The sequence below is a fragment of the Saccopteryx bilineata genome, chromosome 8, assembly GCF_036850765.1.
Source record: "Saccopteryx bilineata isolate mSacBil1 chromosome 8, mSacBil1_pri_phased_curated, whole genome shotgun sequence".
Taxonomy (NCBI): Eukaryota; Metazoa; Chordata; class Mammalia; order Chiroptera; family Emballonuridae; genus Saccopteryx; species Saccopteryx bilineata.
Window position 1 is genome coordinate 21,176,070 of NC_089497.1, and position 22,219 is coordinate 21,198,288.

Genomic DNA, 22,219 nt, shown 5'->3' on the forward strand with positions numbered 1-22,219 from the left:
GTCTGCAGCAGGGAGGAGTAGCATTACTACACACATAACAGCTTATTGCTGCTCAAGCATTCAAGCACAACCCAATGCCATTCATTACATCAGGCAGCCAGGGCAAACCGCCTTTTGGCCAGTGTTTACTTCACGAAAAGACCAGGCCTTGAATGAAGAGCTAAGTCGCCTCATTTACAGTTATTCCTGTTTCTTTACTTCTTCACCTTCTCGTAATATCTAGAATAACCCGAGGAGCAATACAATTCCACCTTGCATTATACTGTATCATTCTGAGAAAGTTTTCATGAGCAAACTCTTAGCTAATTTTAGTACCAACAGCAGAATTGCCAGTGGCCTCGAGGGCTGTCATATTTTAGGAGGGGGTGGAATTGGGAAGGAAAGTCTGAATACCGCAAATACTTAAGACATGATTCATAAAGCCAGAGGTGACTGACAACATTGACACTATAACTGGAGTGTCTTACTTATCAGAAAATACATCCATGAAAAAAAAAATGCCATTATTATTTTTATCCTGTGGAAGGCAGTGTTGCTCAAAGCACTAATAGATAGGGAGGGAAAAGTTCAAAGCAAATTTAAGATTAGTGAAATAATACATTAAACTGAAAATGTGCACACATACACACAATGAAGTAAAACAATGAAATTAAAGTCTTGATCCAAAGATTCTATTTTCCACAGTTATGTTTATACCCACAAGGATGCTTTAAATTATTCATTATGCTTTTCCTTTAATATAATATGGTGCTTTTTTACCTCACAGTAAAACCAATATACAGTTATGTAGCATTCTAATAGGTTCACAGTATAGCCATGAATTTTTCTTGTGCAATTACAAGAAATCAAGATTAAAAAAAAAAAAAAAACAATAATAGGGCTGAAGATATACAAATCTGTATGGATTTTTTTGTTGTTGTTCCTGTTTCCAGCCAAGAATATTAAAGTGTTGTATTAAGAAAGTTGCTCCCCACTTTCTTTCTCCTCCGCCACCCCCAAGCCTGGGCACCGTGCTCTGGGCGCTCAGAACCCCGGGCCCAGGCCGCACGTGAACGGTTCGGTCCCGCAAGGGCAGTGCGGTGGGCGACAGGGAGGTCGCTGAGCAAGCTGGGCGGAAAAGAGCGCGAGCTCCCGAGACAAACCACGGCGCGGACCTCGGCGTCACCACCGGCCCCGCACTTATGACAGTATTGACACGGACAGTGACAGGATGACTGCAAATCAGCTGGTTCCGGGCCACCCACATCTGTCCTAGGACGGTGGGGACCCCTAGTCCAGCTTCCCCAGGGGCGAAGGGGAAAGGACTAAGCAAGGCTCATCAAGGTCAGCACTCAGCACGGAACCCACACGCTAGAGCGCCCCCAACACCGCCCGCACCCACTCGAACCACTGCCTGCCCAGGACTCTGCGGGATCGTGGCGCCCAGACCCCGAACGCGGAAAGGCCGGGCAGCCGCTGAGGTGAGGGCAGCGGCTACGGCTTCAGGAGCCTCAGTACGCAGGCGCAAGCTTGCAATGCGCAGGCGCCGCCTAGAAGTGACTTCTCCAAAAAGTGTCTTAGTTCTCAGTCACCTGAGCTCTGGGAGACTCGGCTGCGGTCGGCTCCACGGGTCCCGACCTCTGCGGGTCCTGGAAGGAGACCCTGCCCTGTTCTCTTGTGCTTCGGCTTCGCCACCCCGAACCCTCCAAGGGCCTGCCCTTTCCCTTCTGTCCTTTCCCTGTCGCCGAACCGGACCGGGCCGAGCCGGGCCGCCTGGGCGCGGTCCTTGACCATGGCGTCCCTCTTCAAGAAGAAAACCGTGGACGGTAAGTTCCAGGCGGGGCCGGAGGGGCCCAGCTCTGTGTTTCCCTGGACCTGGAGTGTGTCGGGGGTCTCCGGCAGCAATTCTGGCCGCTGTCCCTGGGGGCGGGGCTGGATCCGCGGCCCCACAGGTGACCGCCCTCGTGCGTCGTTTCTCAGCTGCCCCCTGTCCTGGGACTGGCCCCCCACGGGGGGCGGTCTGGCTGCTTCCCTCTGACAACGCGACCCCCAACCCCGCTTTTCCCTGGAGCGCAGCCCTGAGCGTTTCGTGGAGGCAGGATGCTCCTGGCCCTTGAGTGTCATTAGACTTGGAGATTTCAGGAATTTCTTGATACTTTCTTCTGCTTGGTTTGTTCCTTCAGTTTGTATGTGTCATACGTTTGGCGTGCAAACCGGAAACCTGTTCCTGCGGGGGCGGGGGGGGGGGCAACCACGCTGCAGGAACCAGAATGAACTTGGGTCTGGTTGGTCTCGTTCTAAGAACACCCCAGCAGTAGAGATGCGAAACGATTCTTGACTGACTCCAATAGAAAAAGAAAAGAAACGCAAGGGAAGAGCCTGGATTTAGTTTCATAATGGATTTTTCTCCCTTGTGATTGATTATCTTTAGCTATCTAAAGTAGGAGGTGTGGTGTGTATCACCAACGTAGAAGTTTACGTTTTGAGGTACTTAGGTCCTTTCATTGTTTCAGGCATTTAGCTCAATGTCATCTGAAGTGGGAAAAAAGTAATGTATAGGAACATACAAATTGGTGTTTATAAGCAATGCTTGTAATGTATGTTCATATAACACTGATTAGTCCTGATAGTCTGGATCTTTTCATTGACTGCTTCCAGGATTCAGATTCATTAAAGTTACTTAAAAATAGTGTTTCCTATTGAATATTGAGTCTAGGTCGCTGCTGGTTCAAGCAAAGAATCACTTCTTTGTAAGGATCTAACTCTGCCACAGAAGGAGCGGTGTTAGCTAGACAGTGATTGGTACAAACAGGGTGCTCAGTTCAGACCTGGGGAACTCCTTCATTCTTTGTAGTCACTATTGCAATGCCAGCAAAATTATTTGGGGAGGATAACAAAGACATCATTTTCCTCTGCCACTCTACCCTTCACTTCAGCACAATGTCATCTTACCCCTTATAATGATACATTTTTGCTTACCCTAAGTGGGTGAAAAGATTTTTTAAAAATTTATTGACTTTTACTAATTGAGACTTTTTATTAACCATTTACAATACCGGAAAAACTACCAAGTTACTGTAGGATGTGTTACGATGATGTCAAGTGGGTTTTATGTGTGTTATTCCTAAGAATACTGTTTATTTCATCTTTAACTTGGCAGTTTTTTTTTTTTTCAGTGTTGCAGTGCTAATACTGTGATTTTCAGTTATTATATAGTACTCCAGAGAGGGGGAAAAAAGGCTTATTTCTTCGTTACAGTTTTATACAGTGAGAATTTACTGAACAGAGGGAAAGAGTTGCATCTTTCTTACTGTGATATTACAAATTAAATTAAAAAAAATAATATTAAAAACAAATATTCTAGCTCTTACTGCTTAATATCTGTCAAATATATTTAAAGACATAAATCTCAGTTCTCTATTCTCATATCTGTGCTTCCAGGTTCTCTTGCCAGTCTGGTGACCGTTATGCTTTAAGTATAGAGCTCAATAAAAAAAGACAATGAGGATGTTCATTGAGGGTGTTTAATTGTATACTCATTTGCTGTTGGGTTAATTCATTCAAGAAATAATGTTTTTGCTAAGTAGATTTATTTGTGGGGGGGGGGTCTTAAAGACTTTCTGAATATAAATTTGACCATGTACTTCTACTATAGCTGTCAAACTGCATACTTGATAGTTTCTTAAATTATGTCAATTCAAGTCACTTAATGACATCTGCATGCTAGAACTGTACTTTTATTATTTTGATATGGAGCTTTAGTGATGTTTTTACTTCTTGTTTTATTAAAAAGAAGTTGTGTTTAAAAGGTGACAGCATTCTTGGCAGTAATGAGGCTATATATTATGAAATTTAATGTATTTTTATGCATTTCTCCAGGTCTTTGGACATGTTGAGTATTGATCATAAGATCTTTTACTATATGCTGTTCTTTTTTTTTTTTTAATCTTTTTCAGGAGTAATGAAATTCTGATATATAAGGGAAGTATGTAACTGTTTATAGATCTGGAGAATAATTGAATCTTTTTGTCTCTTTGGATTGGCTGGAGAGTTGCATACTATATCATTAAAGACTACTGCACATGTAAATTAAAAGGAAGACAACATTATAGCACTTTATAGCACTATTCAGAGTTATGTTTAATTCATTTTTGACACAGCAATGAACAAGTCTGCACTGTGTACTTTGTTATAGAAATTAATGAAAACTGTACCTTAATGCCATAGAAGAGAAAGATTCTTTTGAATTTGAAATTACAATTGAGTCTTTATTTTTTCTTTTACTGATTTATAAGATATATACATATATATATTAAGGTAAAGTGTTTACAGTGTTTTTTCTTTCTTTTTCTTTCCCTTACATGGATGAATGGTGACCTATTTATTGGAACTAATTATGAACCTGTAGATTAGGATGCCATGAGGACTTGTCATAAATGCACAACTGACTACACTTCTTAAAAATGAAGTTCTTTATGCGCTATGTAATTTTTGTCTCTTATCCTAAATAATGACAAATTTGATGTCCCATTCTAAGCCAGTACCAAGTTACCATTTGGTATGCAGTAGCTCATTATAATTCTCATAAAACCTATAAGTACTATTATCCTCACTTCATAGAAGAGAAGTGGAGGCAGAGAACTAAGTAACTGGCCCAAGATCACGCAACTACTAAGTGGCAGAGCCAGGGCCTAGTCTCTTTGAATACTATCTTTGTTATATATTTTTATTAGATAATCCTATGGCACAGTTTAATTTTGCTGTTCTTGCTAAGTACTTGGAATTCTCAACTTTTAGTAGGTCCATTCATTACCTTTTGTCTGTGAACCAGACTCTTCTCTCTGAATTAGTGGAGGAACTTTTATATCTAATGGTGGTAGAAATGGAAACAGCAATCCTTTTCCCAGTATTTCTTAGACAATATTGTTCATCCTTTTTTTTTTTTTTTTAATTTTTTTTTTAAATTATTTATTTATTTATTTAACAGAGACAGAGAGAGTCAGAGAGAGGAATAGACAGGGACAGACAGACAGGAATGGAGAGATGAGAAACATCAATCATTAGTTTTTTTTTGTTGCGCGTTGCAACACCTTAGTTGTTCATTGACTGCTTTCTCATATATGCCTTGACCGCGGGCCTTCAGCAGACCGAGTAACCCCTTGCTGGAGCCAGCAATCTTGGGTCCAAACTGGTGAGCTTTTGCTCAAACCAGATGAGCCCGCGCTCAAGCTGGTGACCTTGGGGTCTCGAACCTGGGTCCTTCCACGTCCCAGTCCGACGCTCCATCCGCTGCGCCACCGCCCGGTCAGGCTGTTCATCCTTTTTGTTCTTCATCTAAACCTCTTGCAGGAATAGTGATGTCTCTTAGCTCCACCATTTTCTTTCTCAGATGCCCCATTCTACAGCAGTTTGCTTTATAGCTCATGTAATGAGATTCTGCTGAGATTGTCAATGACTTCTAGATTGCCCAGTCCAATGGCCATTTGTTGGTGATCATCTCTGGGCCTGTTTTACATTTGATTCTTTTTTTTTTTTTTTTTTCTGAAGTTGGAAATGGGGAGGCAGTCAGACAGACTCCTGCATGCGCCCGACTGGGATCCACGCGGCATGCCCACCAGGGGGCGATGCTCTGCCCACCTGGGCTGTTGCTCTGTTGCATCCAGAGCCATTTTTTAGCACCTGAGGCAGAGGCTATAGAGCCATCCTCAGCGCCAGGGCCAACTTTGCTCCAATGGAGCCTTGGCTGCGGGAGGAGAAGAGAGAGACAGAGAAGAAGGAGAGGGAGAGGGGTAGAGAAGCAGATAGGCGCTTCTCCTGTATGCCCTGGTCAGGAATCGAACCCGTGACTCCTGCATACCAGGCTGATGCTCTACCTGAGCCAACTGGCCAGGGCTTACATTTGATTCTGATAATAATTTCTTCCTTAAAACTCTTTTGGCTTCCATGACATCATTTTCCTCATATTCCTCAGACAATTCTTCTTTCAGGTGTTTCTTTTCTCTTTTCCTTATTCCCTCTCTTCTTCCCTCCCCTCTAGCCCTCCTCCCTTCTTCTCCTCTTCCCTTCTCTCTTCCTCTCCTCCCTTTCTCCCTTTCTCTCTTTTATCTTTAACCTACTTCTTAAATGTTAGTGTTCTCATTGGTTCCAGCTTGGGCTAATTTTACATTATTTACATGATCTTTATTCAGAGTCTTAATATTTTAATTGTAACCTAAATCTTGATAGATCTCAAATTTATATCTCTAGGTATATTTTTCTGAGAGTCAGATCAATTCATCCAATACTTTGCTGAGTATTCCTACCGAAAGGACATCAAATTAAGGAGACCCCAAACAGAACTCATCACCGTCTTCTTCAAATCGGTTCACTTCCTGGGTTCTCCTCCAGTGTTGGGGAGTTCTTGATTTGGCCCTCTCTGTTCAATTAATGATCCAAGTCCTGCCCTCTCTGTTCAATTAATGATCAAGTCCTGCCCTCTCTGTTCAATTAATGATCAAGTACTGATCCTTTTGCTTCTCAACTATTTGACACATATGATCTTCCTCTGTATGCCTTCCAATCTTTCCCATCCTTCAGCTCCCATTTATCTTGCCCTTTACTGCATCACCTTTCTGCTTTGCTGTAGCTTCCCAGCCCTTGAATTACTCATCTACAAGTTGCTTGTGTGATTCACATAGAGTAGTCCCTCGCCATATCGTGGTTCACTTTTCGCGGTCACACTGTATCATGGATTTTTAAATTGTACGAATCTAATTTTGTATCATGGATTTTTCACTATATCACGGGATTTTACGTAGGTTCAAGAGTGTAGAAAGTGTTTAAGAGCATAGGAAGTGATTATAAGAGTGTGGGAAAGGTTAATAACAGTGTGGAGAAGGTTTATAAGAGTGTGGGGAGGGTTTATAAAGCCTTAGCATATATATAAATAATAAAATAAATGCAAGGTCGCTACTTCGTGGATTTTCACCTGTCGCAGGGGGTTCTGGAACCTAATCCCCGGGATAGACGGGGGACCACTGTACATGAAAGCCAGATCTTTCTATGCTGCAGCTCAATGTAAACCCTTTTATTGACTCTCTGGTACCAACAGGATCAAGTGGGTGCTTTTGTTAAGGGATATATGGCCCTCTTTGATCTGGCTCTTGTCTTTCTTTCTGGCCGTATCTCTGGACATTTTACTGTCCAGCAGCACTGTTCTCACTCATCTACATCTACCATACTTTTTCTCTCTCACACATATTTTGATGCCTTTATGGAAAAAAAATTATCTTTCTCTTCCTCCAGTTAATTTGAACTATCTCGGTTTTTTTCCTTCTCTAGAAATTTTTTTCTGATGTCGCCTCAATTTTATGTTAAATTCCTTTCTCTGTGTGGGGTTTTTCTTTCTTTCTTTTTTCTGACTTGCATTGAACAGAACCAAAGGAGATCCTTGTGTTTTTCCAAAATTGTATTTTGCTTATTCTAAGTTTTCCTTTGTAGCAGTTTTAATTTAGAGGCTAATTTCCAAAATAATTATATTTACTAACCCAAAGTAGTGTTTCCAGTCTCCAGAGCTTACTATAGTGCACATCCGTATTATCGCCACCTACCTTGAACTTTATGTAGGTTCAGAGATAGTCTGAGGGACACTGCTAACAAACAGGGACAGTGTCCTCGTGTTTCCACCTGGGGCATTAGAATCCAGGTGTGCTCCTTGTCCAGAGTACAGCACCTGTGGAAGTTTGACTAAGCTGGGCTAAATCTTCTATCAAGAGTTCATTCAGTTGGGAGGTCATGTTTCCCACAGCTCAAGAGGGAATAAAATCTACCAGGTATATAAACTGAATTCCCTCCAGAAACATCTCTACTTTCTTCCCAATGAAATACAGCATTCCCAGGGTACTGTCTAGAGTGCCAGGTCTCTCCTAGGATCGCGAGTGTGCCCCTAGTGCTTATTATTCTGAATATTTAATACTCAGGTTTCACTTCCTACTTGGCTCCTACATGCTTGGTACATTATTGTTATTATTGTTATTCTCATTATTACATGTGGGAGTCAAAAGCACATTACAGTCTTCTTAGCATTTTTTATTGTGAGCAAAGTACTTCGTACTTCAGAATGGATATTTCTAGGAAAATGTCTTCCCCCTGTATTTCTCTTTTCCCATCATGACACCAAAGACTGGCATTTCCTTTCCTGCTCCCGTTGCCTATCTTCAGGTCCAGGTGTCTGTGAGACTTTCGTCCAGAGGCCCTTTCCCTCATTCTCGTAATTACTTATTTAAGCTGAAAAATGGCCTTGGACAGTTTCCTGAACGTAAGCTGTTCTTGATGATAGTGCCAGAGCCTGTATCTTTGAGAACCAAATGTGACCCAAAGATCTGCTGATAGGTGGCCATCTCAGTACCTTCCTTTAGCTCTTCAAAAAACGGATATTTTAATAATTATACTGCATTCATTGAAATGAATGCATCCGGGCTTGAGTGACCTTTGAAAGTTTACTGGTAGGAAAACACATTCCTTTGTACTTCTCTCTATGCTGTCCTAGGCAGCGATCCTCTTGTTTTCTCTTTAGTATTTTGCATCTTCTTTCCAACCCAGTCCTGCTGAGCTTTTCAACTTCAGCCTAGTTTAAGTGGCTCCCTGCGTCCCTGGGCCATAGGCAGAGCAGAGCTGTTGACGTGATCCTCCACTGTCCCTTTTGTTTCCTGCAATTGTTTTTTTGTATTTGTTTTTACTTATTTTTTACTGTGTATCAAAACTGGTTGATGAGCTAATAACCATTCCTCCCTGATTTCTGATTATCATTTTCAAAGCCTGAGAAACAAATTTGCATTGCGTATCTAATCCTGATTCCTCCTCATGCATTCTCTTCATTTTCTTTCTGCTTTTGAGTAACTGGTGGCTGAGAACACGCTCCAGGTGTTAGACCAGTGGAGTCAGAACAGACTTTGGATCAGCAGTCTCAGTACTTGAGTTCTGGCTAAGAATTCACCAGCCAAAACTCAAACTATAAGAGGAAATTATTCAGAAGGCCACAGAAGTAGAAGTGAGCTGTAGAAGAAATAGAGCCCTGTCTGGTAGGCTCAGTGGTAGAGCATTGGCCCAGCGTGTGGAAGTCCCAGGTTTCATTCCTGGCCAGGGCACACAGGAGAAGCGCCCATCTGCTTCTCCACCCTTCCCCCCCACCCCTTAGCTATGGGTTATTTGGTTCTAGCACATCCTCCCGGCTCTGAAGATGGCTCTGTAAAGCCAGTAGCCACGGTTACCATCACAGCCACCTGGCCCGTGCAGGTTCGCATTAGATTCGGACAGATGGTAATGAAAAAACGGATCCAAGAACTGGTGGACCATCATCTCTAATCCTAGCTTGCACCCGGCGGGCAAGTAAAAACACACTGGGCGCCAAAACCCACTCATTCAGTGCTCACAAAGCTACTGACTTATCCGAGTTTCCTAGAATCAAAGGTTTCTAGCTCATTAGCCTTATTCACCTCTGTTCCCCATCTCCTTCTCTCTGCACAAACTGCATAAACTGCCTTCTCCTTCAGCACTCCACCATCTTGGCTGCTTCTCCTCTCCTCCATGTGGCCATTATCTGCACTCCTCTCTGCTGTCCTCCTAGAACGTAATTCCTCTTCCCCAGAACAACATGATCTCTCTTTTTAAAACCTTTTGGCGTGAAAGCCCTCCCCCAACACACATTAATATAATAATGCCCATCCCAAGCAAAAAGGGCAACTAATATTGTCACCTAGGCGATGGGCTTCCATGTGGACAGCACCATCTTTAACAAAGTGAGCATAATGTACAGTGTGTCCGTAAAGTCATGGTGCACTTTTGACCAGTCACAGGAAAGCAACAAAAAACGATAGAAATGTGAAATCTGCACCAAATAAAAGGAAAACTCTCCCAGTTTCATACCTATTCAGTGAAGTTCGATGTGGGCTCATGCACAGATTTTTTAGGGCTCCTTAGGTAGCTATCCCGTATAGCCTCTACAGACTCGTCACTGACTGATGGCCTACCAGAACAGGGTTTCTCCACCAAACTGCCAGTTTCCTTCAACTGCTTATCCCACCAAGTAATGTTATTCCTATGTGGTGGCGCTTCGTTATAAACATGCCAATATTCACCTTGCACTTTGGTCACAGATTCGAATTTAGCGAGCCACAGAACACACTGAACTTTCCTCTGTACCGTCCACATCTCGACTGGCATGGCCGTGGGCTGCTACACTGTATACACGGTGTTATGTCACCATCTGCACATGCGCACATGCTGCTACATCATCCTACAGAAACTGGGAGGGTTTTCCTTTAATTTGGTGCAGATTTCACATTTCTATAGTCTTTTGTTGCTTTCCTGTGACCGGTCAAAAGTACACCATGACTTTACAGACACACTGTGTTTTATCTGCTCAACAACCCACCCCTATGCTCACTTTACTACCCTCAATCTACAGCACCGGCATCCCTGTGCAAGGAAATTAGGCACATTACACAAATTACAAGAACATGACAAATCATACAATTTCAACAATTACAAAGGTACATTTCATCAGTCTCTGAGCACTTTGCCAAACATGCAAAATGTCCTCGGACTGCTCTAGTCATGGGAAAAGCTTCCCGGGGCAGGGGATGGGCCTACAGCAAAGCTACCCCCCTCCCCCATCAGGGTATTTCACATTGTCCAAATTCTGTAAGTCCATCCAACAAAGGAGCCAATGTCCACTCCTGTTGTAGTCCAGGAATCAGTCCACGCACATGGGGCCTCAGCCACCCCCCTCATCCCTGCCGTCCTGGCAGGTCTTACACTGTCCCAAAGAGGGGCACGTGGCAATGGCAGTCAGCATTTCCATGTCTGCTCTGGAGAGCATAATGACATCCACCCTTATGTTCCAAAATCGTAGACTTACCAGGGGTGTAGTAGGTGTTCCTTATGCTGCTGGGCTCTCACCTTCTGGAGACTGCGGATTGCAACTCCAGCCCGATTCTCCTCAGCCTCTGAAGAGGAATTGAAAATATCAGCTCCTGCTGCCGGGCTTGTAGCCCCAGGCCCGGCCTCCTGCCGCTGCTGGCTCTCCACAATGTCCAGGGCAGTCGGCAACTCACGAACCTGTGATTCCTCCTCCAGCAACTGCTCCATTTCCAAGCGAATCTCACGAACCTGGTCGGCCTCCTCCAGTGCTTCCTCCAGCTCCAGGGTCAGCATCTCTTTCTCCCACGTTTGCTCCAGCTCCTTCCACTGCTCTGTTTGCAGGTCCCGGGCAGCCTCTTCCACAGAGCTCTCAGTTTCCTCACGTATGGCTATAAAAGTCATCCACCTACGATCCCCAAAAGGACAGCCATGGGGAACCATAACAGCAGCCAGTCCTCTACTCCACCGCTCAAAGGTGGTGGTGGCTCCATACTCATCTGTATCGAATCCTACCACAGACTAAGCCAAATGTAAAGCCAGTAGCCACGGCCACCATCACAGCTGCCTGGCCCGTGCAGGTTCGCATTAGATTCGGACAGACGGTAATGAAACAACAGAGCCAAGAACTGGTGGGCCATTAGCTTTAATTCTAGCTTGCACCTGAAGGGCAAGTAAAAACACACACTGGGCTCCAAAACCTACTCATCCAATGCTCACAAAGCTACTGATTTATCTGAGTTTCCTAGAATCAAAGGTTTGTAGCTCACGAGCCTTATTCACCTCTTTTCCCCATCTCCTTCCTTCTGCCTGCACAAACTCTGCACAAACTGGCTTCTCCTTCAGCACTCCACCATCTTGGCTGCTTCTCCTCTCCTCCACTTGATCTTTCTTTATCTGCTCTCCTCCCTGCTCTCCTCCTGGAAGGTAATCCCTCTTTCCTGGAACAAAGTGATCTCTCCTTTTAAAACCTTTTGGCACAAAAGCCCTCCCCCAACACATATTAACATAATCACGCCCATGCCAAGCAAGAAGGGCAACTAATATTATCACCTGGGCGACAGACTTCCACGTGGGCAGCGCCATCTTTAACAAAGTGAGCATAATATATTTTATCTGCCCAACAGGCTCTGTGGAGCTTCCACCTCAGGTACTAAAAATAGCTTGGTTGCAAGCATGGCACCAAATGGGCAGAGCCTCGGCCTCAGATGGGGGTTGCTGGATGGATTCAGGTCAGGACACGTGCAGGAGTCTGTCTCTCTGTCTCCCCTCCTCTCACTTGGAAAAAGAAGTAAAATGTAAAAATTAAAAAATTAAATAAAGAAAGAAATGGGCTCAGGGAACAAGTTACAGAAGCCACAGAAGTACCTTCGGTGCTTTGAAGAATAAAGGCTCAAAGCAACTTGTCTGGGAGGAAGATGAAGGGACCGGAAAGGTGCTGGTGTGAGTGTGAAAGGGAGGGTGAGGGCAGGAGGAGCAGGGTCCTCTGGTCCTCTGTCCTAGGGGCTTTTAAAGGTGGAGATTTGAGGATAGATCTCAGGGATAACCTTAATAGAATATTCATCAGCTTTCTAGTGTGTTCTTTCAGGGTAGTGGTCTCCACTGATGGCTTGGACCCAGGCAGGGGGTCATTAGTCAGTGCAGCTTGTCCTGATGTCAGCCATGGCTGGCTTGTCTGGTTTTGCTGCTTCTCTGGGCCTGGAGCTGAAGCTCAGGACTAGCCTTTATTACTAAGGGACGGTGGTGTAAAAGCCTGCCTGGGAATGGGAGTCTTATGAGGCCAGTCTTTAGCCCCTTGTTCCTCCTCCAAGGGTCTACCACTGACTGCTGACATGCCAGGGGATGAAGACTTATTGTGCCCTGTGGTGGTGGGGGAGGTCCTTATTTCCTATTGACCTCTGTACCTGCCCTAGTGTCTGCTCTGATCATGTCTGTCTAACCTACCTCATAAGTATGGTTTCTGGAGCCAACATTTTCTAAGTGCGACCTTGAATGTTTCTTTCTTACCCCTTACTTACCCTTTGAGCTCATAGCATTTTTGCAGTTTCTTTTTCCCTCATCAATCCCACATAGCCAGGACCCCTTTCCACTTTATTGTTCCTTCGTGAGCTCCGCCATGTTTCCTTGTGCTGATCACATTCCTGACCCTTCTTTTCATAGTCACGACCAGGGCTTATCTGATCACCAACCAGGGTTTATCTGATCACCGTTATCCTGCTGTGCCAGTGCTCAATACCCGCTGTATTCAGTGAGACCAGCTGAAACAGCTTGTAGAGGAAATCTAAGTGGGGGAGGGGGGTCCCCTCTCCTCTGGAGATCTAGATCCCAGAAAGCAGTGAACGGAGATAGTAAAACAGGAGACGGCGGCATTTTGTGCTTCTATCTCAATGCACATGGTTTGATTCAAGATAATTGACAGGAATAAAGTTTCATAACTCAAAATGAGTTTTTCTTAAATACATTTAAAGGCAGAAAATAGCTTAGATTTAAAAGTCCACCATGACCTTACAGTAAAGCACAAAACCCAGTGTGTGGTCGGTGCACACTGTCTGTTAGACCAGCTGCAGGGGTAGAGCTGTGGGTTGTGTCTTTGGGACAATAATCCTGACGTGCCCTGCAAGGCACAGACAAGTCCCCTTCTCTCCAAGGATAGGCACTTGAAACATTACTTCTCACCTATTAATGAATGTCCGTATTTACAGTTGATAATTATTTTTTCTTTAATCAGAGGTGCAAATTTTATGTAAATGAGCAGGGTCTAGAAGGATAGCTAGCTATACTTCAAGTTAAGGCTTGGACTCAGACCTCGCTAGATAATTGGAGTGAGCTAGGCTGGACCACATGGGAGGCCCCTGTAGATTTGTTTTTAACTTTTAGCTTTTTTTTCTTTCTGTAAGCAGATAGACTTTATTGACTTAGAGCCAAAGAAGGCAGAACTATCTATATCTTCTTAAGGGCGAAATATAAGTCTGATCTTATTACTCTAGTGCATGCATCAAGATGGCACACAAGTGCCATCTTGTTCAGTACTAGGAGGCCTAAAGACTTGAGACAGATTTTTAATGCTACGAGGGGCCTCCATGGCCTTCTCTAAGCTTTGTGCTGGGTGTGGGTAGGGAGGCTGGAGGGGACAGCCCCCAGACCCTTTTGACCTCACCAAATGGTGACAGAGAGCACATCACAGGTGTCCTTCCGACATGCGCACTTTCTATTACCGCCTATTGAGAAGTGCTTCCCAACAACCCACAGGTAGATGGAGTGTTGGAGTATAGGAATTAAGGGCCTGCTCTTTGACCTGGAGGAGGAAACCCAGGATGGACAGGAGCCAAGCTCTCCATCGCTCCAGGTGTCAGGAATACTCTGCACATGTTTCTGTCATTGTGTGGACTCACAGTGAAGAGAAGGGAAGCAGAAAATTATAAAGGAAATAGCAAATTATTTCAATGCTCTTCTTTTCCATTGTAGAACAATGCCTATAGTATCATTCAGATTTTACTATGGTTAGTACCAACCATCTTTTTTAGATAGGCAATAGATTTTATTATACATTTTTAAGGAATGTGATATGCCTATAAAGTAAATTCTTTTACATTTCAGTATATATGTTTGTACTCTTAGATCACTGTTAATTAATATATTGGGGTAGTAGTTGCCATGAAGTATATTATACAAAGAGAATAATAAATACAGTATACAAACAGAATAATAAATAAAATATAGGCTTTTCTTGCTCTTAAAGAGCTTGTAATTTGGTGGAAAAATGAGACTTACTACAAAATAAACATAACGGAAAATAAACTTGGCCTTAAAAACTGTGAAAATGCCTCAGAACCTTTCTCATATTATTCCTTCTGAATTATCTATAAGACAGAATCTTAAATGTGGGTTTAGCTAGGAATTATTTTTTAAAAATTAAAGAGTAATTTGTTATATAATATAAACTTTTCTCATATGAAAAATATTTACTGCCTTTTCCTACTTAGCATAATGTTTTAAAGTATTATGACTGTGTTCAGTATATAACATTATATGCTCTCAGTTTATAGCTTAGAACTGTTTAAATATTAATAGGTCTATTAACAATAGGCTGTGGAATTTGCAGTAGTTAATTTTCTTTATTTTTCCTTCTCTAATATACAGTGACAGTTATGGCACACATAGTTACATAAAATTAAGAAAGGGGAACTCAAACTATTTGATTAAATTATTGTTTATTAAAATTTCATGTCATAATACTTGTGTTTCAACAAAGATGGCTGTATCTATTCTTCGCTCTGATTCTTTGCCATAAATGGGTGTCTCCAACAATTCACTTCAGTCCTGACACTGTCTAGAGTTAGCACGCACCCCACAGGTTAAGGGCTCAGTCCCACAAGACTGTCCTGACTTAAGATGGCAACATCAGTACCAGCTTGCCGCCATTAGGTCTGACCAAGTGGTTGTAAATTCAAGTGTCACCACAACTCCCTCCTCAGATCTGATCATTCGTTAGGAAAACTCAGAACTCAGGAAAGTGCGTTGGTTTATTATGAGGATAAAACTCAGGAACAAGCCGCCAAGTGGAAGCGGGGTGGGAGGGGCACAGAGCCTCGCTGCCGTCTCTGGGCATGCTGCCTTCACAGCAGTTTGTTCACCAGCCCAGACGTTCTACCAGCCTTTTTGTTCAGGAGTTTATAACCCAGTCTTCTTCTTCCCTCTCCTAAGGGGAGGGCTGGAAGCATTTGGTCTTCTGGTAGTCAGCCGCTTCCTGGCACTATGTAGGGGTCTCCTTTCCTGAGTCCAACACTGTTCCTATTACTCAGGAAATTCCAAGGGTTTTAGGATCTCTATACCAGGAACTCAGGACAGAAATCAAATATATGTATTTTTATTTTGCCACCCTAGTAAAGAAAAGTATATATTGATAGATCTGAGCAATCAGGGCCTCTGCAGTCACTTTGCACCCACATCAACGATTTAACTTATTAACATGGTGGCTTCTTTTACAGCTTAGTTCTCTGGTGACTTTAGAAGATCATCTTATAGTTTTTAGTACATAAAGGGGTTATACTTCAAAAGTTCATTTGTGATTTCACAGTTTTAAATGTAGGGCATACATTCCATGGATCAGACCCCTTGTACAAAAATCCAACACTTTTTTCTGCATTGGGCAGATTGTCTCACCAAATACCAATTTCCTCCTCTGAAATAAAGGTGATAATAGTATATACCTAGTTTTGGGGGCTATTGTGAAGCACTTAATATAATGCCTGCTCCTCAGTATAGTTAGTTATTTTTATTCGCAGAAAAGTTACAGTGTACACAGAACTGCATAAATCATAAGTTGTGATGCTCCATAGTTAAAAAGGATAATGTTGCTGACTTTATTTTCGTTATGGTGAAATTCATATAACATTAACCATTTAAAAGAGAACAGGTCAGTGGCATTTAGTACACTCATAGTGGTAGATAACCATTACCTCTAATTCCAAAACATTCTCATTACCTTAGAGTAAAACACTGTACCCCTCAAACAGTGACTCTCCTCCCCATCCCCCTTCTCCCCATCCCCCTTCTCCCCCCATTTCCCCCTCTCTCCTACACCTGGCAACTACTAATCCACTTGTCTGTCTTTATTTTTTTCTTTTTCTCTTTTTTTATGTGGCGGAGACAGAGAGAGTCAGAGAGAGGGACAGATAGGGACAGATAGTAAGGGAGAAAGATGAGAAACATCAACTCTTTCGTTGCAGTTCCTTAGTTGTTCATTGATTGATTTCTCATATATGCCTTTACTGGGGGTGTGGGGCTACAGCAGACCGAGTAACAACCCCTTGCTCGAGCCAGCGAGCTTGGGCTCAAACTAGTGAGTCTTGCTCAAACCAGATGAGCCTGCGCCCAAGCTGGCAACCTCGGGGTCTCGAACCTGGGTCCTCCACATCCCAGTCCGATGCTCTATCCACTGCTCCACCACCTGGTCAGTCTATTTGTCTGTCTTTATGGATTTATCTATTCTGGATATTTCATATGGGTATAATCATAAGAATGTAACCACTTGTACTGGCTTCTTCAATGTAGCATAACATTTTTGAGATTTATCTATGTTGCAGTAGTATCAGTACTTTATTTCTTTTTATAACTGAATAATATTTCATTATGCGTATATACCACAATTTGTTTATTAATTTGTCTGTTCACGGACATTTAGGTTGTTTCCACTTTTGGTCATTACGAATTAGTGTTACTATGAACATTTGTGGAATTGTAGGGTCATTTGGTAATTCTATGTTTAACTTTTAGAGGAACCATAAACTGTTATCCACAGGAGCTGAAATAATTTATATTTGTATAAGCAATGTACAGAGGTACTTATACATTTTATTTATATATATTATATATATACATATATATAATATAAATATATATGCATGCACGTCATCAACACTTGTTATTTTCTTTTTCTTTTTTTATTGTAGCCATTCTGATTAATGCAAACCAGTACCTTATTTTCCTAATGATTAATGATACTGAGCATCTTTTTTATGGGTTTTTTTGACCATTTATATATTTTCAGAGATATGCCCTTTCAAATCCTTTACCCAGTTTTAATAGTATTGGTTGTCTTTTGTTTTTGAATTTAAGAGTTTTTTTGCATATTCTGGATAATAGACTCTTACCATATATATATAATATGCATATATATTTTCCCATTCTCTAGGTTGTCTTTTCTCTTGATAATGTCTTTTAATGCACAATTTTTAATTTTTATAAATTCTCATTTATCTGTTTTTTCATTTTGTTGCTTGTGCTTTTAGTGGTGTATTTAAGAACCAAATTCCACATCATGCAGATTTACTTCTGTGTATTCTTCTAAGAGTTTATGATTTTAGCTCTTATATTTGGGCCGTTAATTTTTTTAAAAAATTGATTTTAGAGAGTAGGGACAGGAAATAGAAACATCAGTTTGTTGTTCCACGTGTATGCATTCCTTGGTTGACTCCTGTGTGTGCCCTGACTGGGGATAAAACCCACAACCGTGGCTTATCAGGGCAACGCTCTAACCAACTGAGCTACCTGGCAGGGTTCATTAATCTTTTTTAAGGTAATTTTTTTATATGGCGTGTGTCAGGGATTCACTTTTACTCTTTTTTATCCAGTTGTCTCAGCACCTTTTGATGACAAGACTCTTCTTTCTGGTTTTTTGTTTTGTTTTTTAAGCTGTCTCTTTAAAAGGCACTTAATGAAGTGATTAAGATCTCTGATTCTATAGACAGAACACTGAGGTTCAAATCTATCACTACTGCTTACTTCCTCGCGACCTTGGGCAAGTTATTTAAACTTCGTAATACTCAATTTCGTTATATGTAAATAGAAAAATCATAGTGTTATGGACATTATATCGTATAATATATGTAAACCACTTAAAAGAATCCTTTGAAGAAATCACTGTTTAGTAACAGCTAACCCTAGTTATTGTCCATCAGGCCTAAACTAATAGTTTAATTCTTCAAAGGGTAAGACTTGCGGATCCAAATGAATTGAGATAAACTAGACATTGAGTGGACACTTACAGTATTTTGGGGCATTGTGTATGTTATTCACTTCTTAACAGCAATCCTTATTTTATAAGAAACCTGAGATTTAGAGTGTTAACTAATTTTTCCACCGTAAAATGATCAAGTAGAAGATATGGGATTCATTGGAGGGTCTTCTGCTTCACTCTTCCATGATCACTTTGTGTAGAAAAACAAATTAATAAAAGCATGACTGTTTCTTTCTGGAATTTCATATAATACTGGAGTAAGGAAAAATGAGAAGGATGTATGTGTGTCTCTGACATACATATCTGCCACATAAAGCATTGTGTGCCGATCAGTTCTCTAAGGGAGTATTTTATTGTGATTTATTTGTACTTTTGGTTATACCTCAGACTTGCAGTTCTCACTTTTATAATTCTTTATATAATTGATATTTATAATTCAAGTTTGAATATTTGATTTTTTAATATATTAAATCGAAAGAAAAAATTTAACATCTATAAATCAATGTTTATTTTTTTTTACTGAGGTTTCCTAGTCCAGTATTTTGAATGATATTAGAGAAAATGTTACAACCCATACATTTAGGTTTCTTTTGTGGTTCTCTCAGATGTAATAAAGGAACAGAATCGAGAGTTACGAGGTACACAGAGGGCTATAAGCAGAGATCGAGCAGCTTTAGAGAAACAAGAAAAACAGCTGGTAAGTAGAACATTACATTTCAGTTTAACTTTCAAACAAATTTGGAAATTAGTGTTGGAGTAATTAGCTAACCGGGATAAAGACCCCTGGCAGGTGGTGAGTGATTTGCTTTACTAAGAAATGGCATTCAGCGCCTTTCCAGTTTCTGCTTACCTTTGTTTATTGTGTCATTCTGCTGACTCTTACCAGGATTCTGTGTATTCTGCTGATTATAAAGTCAAATTATTCTTCCATTTGTAAAAGTCATGAATGCCTACAAAGAAATGTGCTCAAAACAGAGCCAGATTCTCAGTTAGTAACAAAGATAATGTAGTCCTCAAAAACACGAGGGTTACCTTGTTAACTTGTAGGTGTCTTACTTGATATTTTAACTATCATTGTGTGTATGATAATGAATGTATTTTGAAAAATAGATTAGTTATCGTTAAATATTTGTTATGTTTTTAAATATCTGTTGCTTAAAATATTTTAATAATCAGTATGGTTGAGGTATAATTGCCAAGCTTACATGTTTAAAGCATACACTTTGATACATTTTGACACATGTATTAAATAGTGAAACCATACTGCAGTCAAGGTAAGGAACATATCTTTCATTCCTAAGAGTGTTCCTTTATTCCCTCTGTAACCCTTCCTACCCATCGCTCCCTGTCTACTTCCTCCTCCATCAGCCAGGCACTGATCTGTCACTGCAGATTAGTTTACATCTCCTAGAATTTTATATAAATGGAATCATATCATTAATATGAACTCTTTTTTGTTCTTAGAGCTTCTTTCACTGTTTTGAGATTAACAAATGTTGTTGCATGTATCAGGATTAGTTTCTGTTGTATGAATGTTCCACAGTTTGTTTATCCATTTACCCCAATGGACATTTGGGTTATTTCCAAATTTTGGCTGTTTTGAATAATGTTGCTATAAACATTCGATTGAAGTCTTTGCGTGAACATATGTTTTCATTGCTATTGAGTATATTTCTAGGAATGGGATTGCTGGGTCATAGATTAAATGTATATTTTACTCTATAAGAATGCTCAACAGTTTTATGAAATGGCTGTAATGTTTTCTGTTCCCACCAGCTATTTATGCAAGTAAATTTGTTTCATATCTTGGCCAGAGTTGAAGTTAAGTCTTTTTTTGTGTGTGTATGTTCTAGTGATTTGTAGCCGATTGTCAATCCTAATTGCTAATGATGTTGAGCATCTTTTCATGTGCCTGTTTGCATTTTACGTATCTTCTTTGCCAAAGGGTCTACTGAAATATTTTAACTCATTTTTTAAGTTGTTTTCTGATTCTTTAGTTGTAAAAATTCTTTATATATTCCGAATGCATATACTTTATTTATTTATTTATTTTTCTTTCTGAAATTGGAAATGGGGAGGCAGTCAGACAGACTCCCGCATGGGACCAAACCGGGACCCACCCAGCATGGCCACCAGGGGGCGATGCTCTGCCCATCTTGGGGCATCGCTCTGCCACAATCAGAGCCACTCTAGCGCCTGAGGCAGAAGCCATGGAGCCATCCTCAGTGCCCGGGCAATCGCTGTTCCAATGGAGCCTTGGCTGCGGGAGGGGAAGAGAGAGAGAGGAAGGAGAGGAGGAGGAGTGGAGAAGCAGATGGGCGCTTCTCCTGTGTGCCCTGGCTGGGAATCGAACCCAGGACTCCTGCACGCCAGGCCGACGCTCTACCACTGAGCCAACTGGCCAGGGCCCATATACTTTATTAAGTATATGTTTTGCAGATTTCTCTCCAGTGTTTGGTCTTGTCTTGCTGGTATTTTTTTTTTTTTTTTTTGTATTTTTCTGAAGCTGGAAACGGGGAGAGACAGACAGACTCCCACATGCGCCCGACTGGGATCCACCCGGCACGCCCACCAGGGGGCGACGCTCTGCCCACCAGGGGGCGATGCTCTGCCCCTCCAGGGCGTCGCTCTGCCGCGACCAGAGCCACTCTAGCGCCTGGGGCAGAGGCCAAGGAGCCATCCCCAGCGCCCGGGCCATGTCTGCTCCAATGGAGCCTTGGCTGCCGGAGGGGAAGAGAGAGACAGAGAGGAAGGAGGGGGGGGGTGGAGAAGCAAATGGGCGCCTCTCCTATGTTCCCCGGCCGGAAATCGAACCCGGGTCCCCCGCACGCCAGGCTGACACTCCACCGCTGAGCCAACCGGCCAGGGCCTGGTCTTGTCTTGTATTATCCTAATTGTGTCTTCTGAGGAACAAAGGTTTTTATGTCAAGTAAAATGTATTCTTCTTCTGTGATTAGTATTTTTAGTGTCATATTTAAGAAATATTTGCCTAACCCAAAGTTGCTAATACTTTCTCTTCTGTTTTCCTCTGGAAATAGTATAGCTTTAGTTCTTATATTTAGAAGTGTGAACTATATTGACTTAAGTCACACTGTTGTCAAGTGAAGGGAGAGGAGCACTTTTGCATTTGGAAATTCAGTTGTTCCAACGTCAGTTGTTGCTACATCTTTCCCTGTTCAAATACATTGGTCCTCTTTGTGGAAAAACATTTGTCCAAATACATGTGGGCCTTATTCTTGGCTTTGGGCTCTATGCTATTCCATTGATCTATAGGACTATTTTTAAGGCAATACCACACTTTTTATTACTGTTGTTTTATAGAATTAAGCTTCAACTTTCTACTTCTGTTTTCAAAATTGTTCTGTCTATTTTAGGTGCTTTGCATTCCCAAATGAACTTTCAAATTGTTAATTTCTACTGAAAATGATCAAATATTGATTGGGATGACGATGAATTTGTAAACTAATTTGGGAAAACTAGACAGCTTAACAATACTGAGTCCTACAATCCATAAACCTGCTGTATCTCTCCATTTATTTCAGTGTTTTTCAGCTTTTGGTCCACGGACCAGTGCTGTAGGAATTTCGTGCCAGTTTGTGGAAGAGTTAACCACCTGATGTTGTGTGACGGTTACAGAGTCTGGCCAGCCCCACGTTTCTGGCAGACCAGCGGTTGAAAAACCCTGATTTAGATATTTCACTCTTCTTAGCATGTTTGCACTTGTAATTATTCAGGCTCTACACCTGTTGTCTGGGTCATCCCTAACTACTTCATATTTTTGATTGATGCTAAATATTTTAAAAACAAATTTAATTTCTGATTTTT

At 41.7% G+C, this 22,219-nt stretch overlaps 1 protein-coding gene across 1 annotated transcript in view; it reads left to right on the forward strand.

Annotated features, from left to right (window-relative positions):
* The first annotated feature begins 1,484 nt into the window (after positions 1–1,484).
* CHMP2B (charged multivesicular body protein 2B) overlaps positions 1,485–22,219 on the forward strand; it is a 34,995-nt gene continuing 14,260 nt past the window's right edge. Inside the window, exons 1-2 of the mRNA XM_066241423.1 lie at positions 1,485–1,805; positions 19,000–19,091. Coding sequence (XP_066097520.1) covers positions 1,772–1,805; positions 19,000–19,091 — 126 coding nt within the window. The 5' untranslated portion in view covers positions 1,485–1,771. The remainder of the gene's footprint in view (positions 1,806–18,999; positions 19,092–22,219) is intronic.